Source organism: Manacus vitellinus, unplaced genomic scaffold, assembly GCF_001715985.3.
Source record: "Manacus vitellinus isolate BGI_N305 unplaced genomic scaffold, ASM171598v3 scaffold_60_pilon, whole genome shotgun sequence".
Taxonomy (NCBI): Eukaryota; Metazoa; Chordata; class Aves; order Passeriformes; family Pipridae; genus Manacus; species Manacus vitellinus.
Genome location: NW_021940687.1, coordinates 3,610,045 through 3,619,439, shown reverse-complemented (window position 1 = coordinate 3,619,439; position 9,395 = coordinate 3,610,045). Strand labels below are relative to the sequence as shown.

Genomic DNA, 9,395 nt, shown 5'->3' with positions numbered 1-9,395 from the left:
ACTGAGATAAGCTGAGGTCCTCCAGGTTCCTTCTGCGTGGGCGGTTTGGTCTGAGCTCCCCTGCGCACTTCTTCCTCTGGTGAGACAGCTCTGAAAGCTGCCAGCTACTTCCCTGAGCTTAATATATCCCAGTACTGACTGTGTCAGCTTCCCCTCTCTCCCGAGCTTTGAACCACACAGGGACTTCATCCATTTGCACGGTTCCTCTTCTGGGAAGATGGATGTGGGGATGATGGTGACTGACCCGCTCGCCTTTGCACCCTGCAGGTATGACTCAGGACGGGATGGATACATCGACCTGATGGAGCTGAAGCTGATGATGGAAAAGCTGGGAGCACCACAGACCCACCTGGGGCTGAAGAACATGATCAAGGAGGTGGATGAAGACTTTGATGGGAAGCTCAGTTTCCGTGAGGTGAGGAGCCAGGGAGGTGGCTGTGGGGCAGGGGGAGGAGGCAGCCAGGCCCAGTGCTCTGGCTGTAGGGAGCCCTCCCCCCTCTGTTTTTCCAGCTGTGGGCTGCAGTGGAGAAGCTGGTGAGCTTTCCCACGCCAAGAGTACGTTGTCAACCTCCATCTCCATGTGGCAGTACTAGGACCTGATGCCAAAGCTCTCCAACCTCCCTGCTGGCTTTGGGAGCACATTTGAGCCCTGTTGCAGCTGCACAGGAGTGCTCACAGAGCTCCCTGCTATAGCTGGAGGGGGTGTGTCCCTTCAGTCCCAAGGTGTCATTGCTGGGCTCCTGTGGCACAGCGGCTCAGGCCTCATTTTGGGTGCAGGGCAGCTGGTCTCAGGGCTGTGAGAGGATCTGCTCCAGTTTCTGTTGGGTCCCTCTCTGCATCACACAGTGACCAGCCATGACAGGCTCTGCAAGGGCTGGTCCCCTCCCTGCAGCGAGGAGTGAACGTGGGGGTGCAGCAGTTTGGTGCTGCACTCTGGCTCAGCAGGGACACACCTGAACAGGCCTGTCTGTCACCACTGTGCTGAGACAGCTGGGAGCAGTGTGGGCAGGCCAGGATCCTGTGCCAGGCAGAGGAAGAGAGGGGATTTGAGCAGTTATGTGCATGCCCTCAGGAGTACCATAATCATCTCAGCAGGAAGGGGGAACCCAAATACCAAAACCTCCCGTGTGATCATTTCCTCCTCCCAGACACTGAGTGCTGGCTCAGTCAGAAGTGAACATCACACTGTGGCTTTCTGAATTAACCCACAGCCCCTTAGGCAGCAGCAGGGCCAGTCTGCCCTGGGTGTGAGGGCTGTGCTGCTGTCCTGCCTCCTGCCCCACGGGAGGGCTGTGTGGGCCCTGAGCAGCTGGGCTCCCATGTTCCTGCAGGGGCTGTGCTCTCACTGAGTCACCTCTGGGGTGGGGTGGGGGTTTGCTGGTGGAGATGAGGTGCAGAGCTCTGCACAGCTCAGGACATTGAGTTTTTGCTGTGGAAGTGCCAAGAGCTTTGGCAGTGCCTGGGAGGAGGGCTGGGGCCCATGACCAGCTGGGCTGGCTGGGGCATGAGGGATGATTGGCAGCTCCACAGAGCTGCTGCACCATCTCTCTGTGCTGGCACATCACACCATCTCCCCCCTTTTCACCAGCGTGATGCCCCATGGTCCAGCATGTGGGGTCCTTGGGACTGACCCTGTGCTTTCATGTCCCAAGGGTTTTGTTGCATTTCTTTCACTGCGAGAGGGCAGCAGGAGAGGACAGAGGCCAAAGATTGTGTTATGGAGACCAGCTCTTACAGAAAAAGGGAAAGACATGGAAATCTGGGGAGTGAGAGCCTGTCTCTGAGCTCTGTGCAGGGAAGGAGATGTGCCCGGTCAGAGGTGAACTGGGGGTAGCAAAGAATCCAGTGGAGCAGGAAGAGCACCATGCCGTGGCCCCAGGTTACTGATTGCCAAATCACTGTGTGGGCTGAGGAGCCCTCTGTCTCTAGGTGCCTCCTGGGCCACCCTTCACCCTGGGTGAAGAGCTGGGGACAGCCTCCAGGCTTGCTGCAGGGGTTCTCTCCTGTGGGAGAGAAATGCCTTTATCCTCAGGGCTCTGAAAGATGCTGTGATGTCCTGGCACCAGTGGTGCAGCACGAGTGGCAGAGCAGCTCCTCTTCTGCTGCCACCTGTTTGGAGCACAGCCCCTGCCTGGCCCCTGGCACAGGCACATGGCAGCTGGTGCTGTGGAGCTTCTTGCCAGATGCAAAGCCAGTCAAGCAAATGCTTGAGTAGCCCGTGGGTTGGAATGAGGAGCATCCCTGGCAGAGCTCTGGGGACAAATTACACAGCAGCTTTGGCACATACCCAAAGCTTCCTGTGGCAGAGAGGAGCAGGATGCTTCTTGCCTTTTTGCAGATGTGCCCTGTCTCTCTGGTCTGTTTGGGCAGAGGGCTGGCACAGAGACAGATTTCCTGGTGGAGGAGGAGGCCTGAACCGTCCCATAGGCCTGTCCTGTTCTGCTTTTCATTGCTGGTGATGAGCAAGCATGTGGAGGGTGACTAAGCTGAGTTGGGGCACTCAGACAACATGAGGAGAAACCTGGTGTAAATGAGTGTCTGAGAGGAGCAGGGTGGAACTCAGGCACTGGGGGGCTCCTGGCTGCCTCCAGAGAATATCGAGTCTTAACAAGACACTCTTCTTTTGGCCTGCCAGAGAATTGGCCAGGACCTCTTTCACTTGCAATAGGTCACTTTTTTCTGCTGCCTTGAGCGGTGTCCTCCAATCCCAGATAAGCTGTTGCCTGGCAGGGAGGCTCGTGTGGCTCTGACTTGCTGCTGCTGAGCCACTGGCCCTGCTTAGCAAAGCTGCCTCCTACTCCTGACCTTTGAGCATCCATCAGTACATCAACAATTAAGTGCACAAGACTCCCTCTGTGACTCAAGCAAGAAATTTAGGCTTAAAAGGTTAGGTATAGTGGGGAGAAAAAGCCCACACCTGTCTCTCTAGTTCTGTCACTACCACAGGAAACCAGAGTTAATTGCTGTAATAGTAATGCCTAATTGTAGCTGCTATCTAGAACCCTCAGAAATCCACCCTCTGTCCCCCACACCTGCTGAAATGCTGACCCACATCATGTGTTTGCTCCCAGAGTTGGTGCAAACCACAGCTGCTTTTCTGGCAAGCTGTTATTGCAGGATTGCTGCTGCCCATCAAACCTTCCCCTGCACAGTGGCCAACCTGGCACTGGGGGGGAGGTCTTGGCTCATGAAGGATGTGGAAGCAGATACAACTTGTGAGGTTAGTGGGTTGGAAGGTGTGGGTCGTGCTGTCCTCTTTGAGAGCACAGCTTTAAAAGGTGCCAGTGTTACTCACTTTTGCTTCTCTGTTGACACTTCCCTGAGGCTTTGCTGCACATGGAGCGTCCTGGGCCCAGCAAGGGGGTGAGACAGGCTGGGAGTGGGAGCTGAATGCAGATTGGTGGTGTTCTCTAGTTAGTGAGAAGCAATGCCTTGAGGGTGGGTAGCTGGTGAGGTGAGCTGCAGGCTGTGTGCTGGCATGAGGAGGGATTGCTGCTGAGCTCCTGTGGAAAGCAGCATGTGCCCCATGGCCCACCCTGCGGGGTCCTTGGGACTGACCCTGTGTGTGTCCACCTCAGCTGGTGACTCAGTCCCAGGTTTCCTTTAACTCAGCCCCCCCTTCAGGGCCATGGCAGCCTGTCTCTAGAGGGTTGCTGCCCCATCTCTTAGTTTCAGGGTGATTCATGCTTACTTGTACTCATGACCCAGTCCCTCCCCAGGTGACAGCTGTACCAGACCTCAGGATTGTGCTGCCTCCACTGCTCTTTTCCAGTGCCAGGAAGTGGGACTTGCAGGGTGGAGCAGGAGGAACCATGACTAATTCCAGCTGAGCTGCCAGCCCTCTGTGTCACCATGCCCAGTGGTGGTGAAGGGGAACTCAGAGCCCAGCAGATCTGGGCAGAGGGCGAGGGCGTCTTGGGGAGGATTTGGGTATTTTCCAAGCAGGATGTTTTGCCCGTTCAGCAGAGCACCATTTAGTTTCTTACATGTGTGTGTTGGGTTTCTGTGGCCAGGTTTTGGGAGCAGGGGGGCTCCAGGGGTGCCTTCTGTGAGCAGCTGCCAGAAGCTTCTCCCATGTCTGGCAGAGCCAATTCCAGTGGCTCCAGGACAGACCCACTGCTGGCCAAGGCCGAGCCCAGCAGAGATGGTGGGAACCACTCTGTGATAACATATTTAAGAAAGAAAAGGTGTAATTGGGTCAGGAAAGAGCAGAGTGAGAATATGGGAGAGGAACAGCTCTGCAGACCCCCAGAGCAGTGCAGAAGCAGGGGCAGGAGGTGCTCCAGGCCCTGAGATTCTGTGGGGAGGCAGCTGTGCCCCTGCAGCCCATGGAGGGCTGTGGGGGATGCCTGAAAGGGGGATGTGAGCCCATGGGAAGCCTGTGCTAGAGCAGGGTCCTGGCAGGGACCTGTGGACCCAAGGGGAGAAGAGCCTGTGTGGGATTCCAACTCCTCTCCCTGAGCAGGGACAGAAACAACCTGTGATGAACTGACCATAACCCCCATTCCCATCTCCCTGTGCCGCTGGTGGTGACAGGGAGTAGAACCTGGGAAGGAGGGAGGGGCAGGGGAAAGGTGTTTTTAAGATTTTACTTCTCATTATCCTTCTCTGATTTTCTTAGTGATAAATTCAATTAATATCCCTAAGTTGAATCTGTTTTGGCCATGACAGAATTTTGGTGAGTGATCTCTCCTGATCCTTATCTGAACTCATGAACCTTTGTTACATTTTCTCTCCCCTGTCCGGATGAGGAGCCATAGAGAGGCTTTGGTGGGTGCCTGGGTCCCACCCAGCCAGGGTCAGCCCAGTACAATGTGTTTGGAGGAGTAAAAGTTCCCTCCAAGCCCAGCTGCTCTGGCTGCCCCGCGCTGAGCACTCACGGGTTACGAGGCCGTCTGTGAAGCAATGCCTGGTGACGCTGCCTCTTCGAGAGGGCCAGCGCTGCTGTCATCCCCCCACCCTTCCCCAGGGGAGCCCTTACCAAATTCTGGCATCCCCAGCAGCTCCTGCGAGCAGCTGAAGCAGGGAGTGCCTTAGAGCTGGCGCGGTGGCCGGGACTCTGCTGCCCTCTCCGGGACATCTCTGGCTCTCCGCGGGGAGCAGCGCAGTCCCCAGCCTGGCAGTTCGAGAAGCGCAGCGCTAGAGGTGTTTGATGTTTCTGTGCAAATGGATTTCAGGGCAAGCCTGCCTGGTGCCTGCAGCCGTCTGGCCTGGGCTGAAGTGGCGCAGCTTTGTTGCTTGTCCTCCTTTTGTACCCGGGTGCTTGTCCTTGTCTCTGTTCTCTCTGTGCTGTTCGGAGCACTGAGACACCTCCTGGGGTGGCCAAGAATAGCAGGGAGTTATAGGACCTCTCCAGGTACACACAGAGCTTCCACACCTTAACCTGGGGTTCGGTTGGCAGCTGGAAGGTGGTGCAGAGGTCTTTGTTTTTAAGCAGGAACGTTTTGCTCCTTCTGTAAAAACACAAACCAGAAGAGTGCTTTTATGCAGTGAAATAAAACTCTTTTTTTGTTTGTTCCTTTTGCAATTCACTTCCCAGTATGCACTCTGCTGTGGTCGCTCTGGATTTGTTAAATGTCTGTGATCCAGTGTGGGGACAGAGGTTTCACACCAAGTTGCTCTGTGGACACTTGTTCAGGCCCTTCTGTCACAAGGGCACACACACACTTGGGCTGCTGTTGTCTCTCACAGGAGTGCACTGGTACCTCTGTTCAGAGAGCCTGGGGTGAACCAGGGGTGTCTTTGCTCTGCTTTCATTGTCATGGGATGTGATCTGAGCCCCCAGAGTGCTGGGGAAGCTGGTGGGGGGCTTGTGAATACACCATTAGAGTGTGGGGACATAAAGAGCTATGTCTGAGCCCACCCTATGGTTGTATTGGGCGGGTGCAGAGGTGCCCTCCTTCCTCTGGCCACATAGCAGCTTAGGCTTGGTGGGAACTGTGCTTTACCAGGGCTCTGATTCCCAGGAAACCTTCATTTCCTGTGAGATTCCTACTCTTTTAGTCTGTAACAGGGCTGTGCAAAGGAGCACAAGTTCCATGGTGCCACTTGGTTCATATAGACCTGGTTTCCTTTGCTCAGAAATGTGAATTCCAGCCCCCTGCAGGTGCCTGTGCTGTTGGTATTTTAAGTTGTCTGAGCCTCAGTGAAAAACTGGAATGTTTCCTCTCTCTCTCTTGCTAGTTCCTGCTGATTTTCCATAAAGCTGCAGCTGGGGAGCTCGAGGAGGACAGCGGCCTCTTGACTCTTGCGAAGCTCTCGGAGATAGATGTGTCCATTGAGGGAGTCAAAGGAGCCAAGAACTTCTTTGAAGCTAAGGTATGGTGTGGCACAGAGGAATAGGAAAAAACTCAGCCATAGCTTTTCCCTTCCCTATTTTCTTGGGCTCTGGCTACAGCCTTTTCTGTGGATCAGTCAACACTAGGACAGTGTAATGCAGTGTCTGTGCTCTGGGTATTACCCTGGTGGAGCTGACTGGCCAACCTGTGTCCCTGGGAGCTCTGAGGGACTGGCTGGCTGACTGCTTTTAAAGACAAAAGTGTCCTGAAATCTAATGTAATAGGGACAGGGTTTCCCATTTTTCAAAACCTCCCTCGAGCAGAACACTCCGAGTTCGGTGGTGAATGGAGTGTTTTGGAGTATAGGATTTCAGACACCTCTTTCTCGAGCAGCTCTCTGTAACCTTTGGAATCAAAATCATTCTGCAGGGTCCTGGGGTTGGCAGAAAGAGCTTTGCACCATTTGAAGCTGACAAAGCACCCTTTTTGAAAGCTCTCTTGGAGAGAAAATAATCCTGCTTGTTTATATAAGAAGTTTTTTCCCAGGAGCATAACACAGCTATTGCACAGCAGATGTACTGAGATGAAAGCTGGAAAAATAGCCAGCAAGTAAACAATGTCTCTTTGATCTGCAGATTATCCATGGTGTAGTATGATGTTCTCAGATTTGGCTGTGATTCAGAGCTGTTTTCTGCAGTAGTTTCTCCCTCTGTATACACACAACCTGTGCTCTGCTGCCTGCTTACAGAAATCATGTACATGACCCAGTGCTGAGGGTATTGTGTCGGTCACTGCTTAGTGATTATTAGTAAATGACCTTTCTTTTGTTGATTTTTAAGGCCAAGCAAGCTCACAGGTATTGGGTGTAAATACCCAAGCACTACAGCATAATTCATACGTGACCCATCCTGACAGGGCGTCCCAGCAAGCCCTGGGAGGTGCAGCACACACTTCTGTGTTGCTCATCTGGGCATAGCTCAGGCTCTGGCTCTCCCTCTGATGCAAGGCTTGACACTGGTTCATTTTCTCTTTCCCTCCCAAAGGCCCAAGCCCTCTCCTCAGCCAGTAAGTTTGAAGCAGAGATAAAAGCCGAGCAGGACGAGCGGAAGCGGGAAGAGGAGGAAAGGAAGCACCGCCGAGCAGCTTTCAGGGAGTTAAAATCTGCATTTACCCAGTAACCAACCAGCCCATATGCACTCTGAGATTGCACAGGACTTGGTACGTTCCCCACATCAGGGCTCTACCTGGAGAGAACTGCTTGGATCCTGCCTAAAACTCACCACAGCTTCACTAGCCTTCCTCTCCTGAAGATCCTCCTGAGTTTCCAAGGGCACAACTCTTGCAGTTACTATGCTTTCATAACGCTGTGAATAGTAGGAGCTGTATGTGCTGTTTGCTCTGAGCTGCCAGGAGCTCATCACCCTGGAGCAAAACCAGCAGATAGCAAATCATGGGTGAGCACTGACAAGCGTCATGTTTGCCTGCTTCATTCTTCCCTGTACATCCTTTGGCTCTTAATCCTGTATTAATTCATTCCTTGCTTACAGGCAAGTAGTGAGGTCTTGTGTAAATCAGGGTGTACAAAGTACAGCTTGTCTCCCTGTACGTTTGTACTGCTGTTGGGTGTTGTCACCCTTTTCTTCTTCCTCAAAGCCCTGTGCCACAGGCACTGTGAAAACACTGTGAAGAGAGAAAGGTAGTTACTAGGGACGTGGATCAAACTCACTAGCATTTCCTGTAGCATTTTCTGCCACCCAGCACGTTGGAGAGTCTTCCAGTTTTTCTTCTCAGAAGTGCCATAGTAACAAACCCTTCAATAAGAGACGAGGTTTCCCAAGACTTCGAAGGGAGGAAGCTGGCTCTCTGCAACGAGGAATAGAAAACTGAGTTGCCTGACCATTTCTCTTCTTTCACATTCCATCACATGTAGTGTACTGTATGGCTTCACTGTATTTTCCAGCCTTAGGCAGCTGTATCTGTTTTTAAGGGGTGTTGCCAGCTGGACAGTGCAATTGGATGGCACACTGGCGTTTTCTATTTGGAATTTTGCTCATAGCGTTAATCATGAAGGTGACATTGTTTGATTTCCTTAGAGCTGTGACGTAGGACACCAGCACAGCATCCTGAGCAATCCCTGCTCAGAGAGCAGCGAGGGGAGCACGTGGAGCTGAGCTGAGTTCTGAGGGCTTGCACAACACTATTGGCCATCTGCTTTTGCAGACACGGGGAACTTGCCCACAAATGTCAAGATGCCCACTGCTTGTCTGGGTATAAGCACTGTAGGTCATGGCAGGGCAGCTGTGTTCCCTCAGAGACTGCTCTCGAGACATGGATTTGCTCAAATTCTGCCTCTGCTCTTGCCCCAGTTCATGCATTTTTACTTTTTCTTTCCAGAATGAAACTCACCAGTCGTCTTTTCACTTGTCTGTTTTGCTTCTTAAACTGTGAGCACTAAACTGTGAGCGTGGAATAATAAATAGAAAAACCTCTACTCTTTAATGTCAGGTGAAAGAATTGCTAAAGAATTAAACTGTGTATATATCTTCACAGATTATATTTTATAAATCACGCTTTTTAGGTAAATATTTATAATTAAATGTTTTTATACTTTACAACAAAGCAGATAATTTCATCTTCAATTATTCCTCCTTTTGCTGAAATGTACAAATAAAGCATTGTTATCTCCAGTCTTGGCTGTGGTTTATTTCAGGTCCCTGAATGTACTAATTTATTCACAAATTGCAGTAGTGATCCTCAAAGCTCAACATCCTGACTCAGATGTGTGGGGGGAGTGTTCAGCCCCTTCTTGGTAGCACTTCCCCTTGTGCTCAGCAGTTCTGGTGTAGAAAGCCCTAATGTTTGCTATTCCTTAGAGAGGGCCATGGCTGTGTAACTATTTGAAATAGTGCCCACTGCTCGGTCTTGACATCTGAAGGTTGTCAGCTTTTCCTTATCCTAAAACAGGCTGTGCCTCAGCCCCGGTGCTGCCCCAGCTGGGAGCTGCACAGGTTGCTTCGGCTGCATTTCCCTTTGCATTTCCTCTCTCTGCCTTTAGTGAAGGGAAGAAGAAAAGAAAGAAAATACAGGGACATCTGAAAATGTGTCCAAGCATCTTGT

General features: G+C 52.1%; 1 protein-coding gene across 1 annotated transcript; it reads left to right on the top strand.

Moving 5' to 3' along the window:
- Positions 1 to 267: 267 nt before the first annotated feature.
- EFHD1 (EF-hand domain family member D1) lies at positions 268 to 8,965 on the top strand. The gene is made up of 3 exons (XM_029963696.1): positions 268 to 415; positions 6,184 to 6,318; positions 7,322 to 8,965. The coding sequence occupies exons 1-3, from the start codon at positions 302 to 304 to the stop codon at positions 7,454 to 7,456; spliced, it is 384 nt and encodes a 127-aa protein (XP_029819556.1). The 5' UTR covers positions 268 to 301; the 3' UTR covers positions 7,457 to 8,965.
- The last annotated feature ends 430 nt before the right edge of the window (positions 8,966 to 9,395 follow it).

What these genes read in the sequence shown, in the direction of transcription:
- EFHD1 (XM_029963696.1), top strand. Translation starts at nt 302, where the DNA reads ATGGAGCTGAAGCTGATGATGGAAAAGCTGGGAGCACCACAGACCCAC. An exon ending in GGAAGCTCAGTTTCCGTGAG is followed by an intron (nt 416 to 6,183) that starts GTGAGGAGCCAG and finishes CTCTCTTGCTAG; the next exon opens with TTCCTGCTGATTTTCCATAA. An exon ending in AGAACTTCTTTGAAGCTAAG is followed by an intron (nt 6,319 to 7,321) that starts GTATGGTGTGGC and finishes TCCCTCCCAAAG; the next exon opens with GCCCAAGCCCTCTCCTCAGC.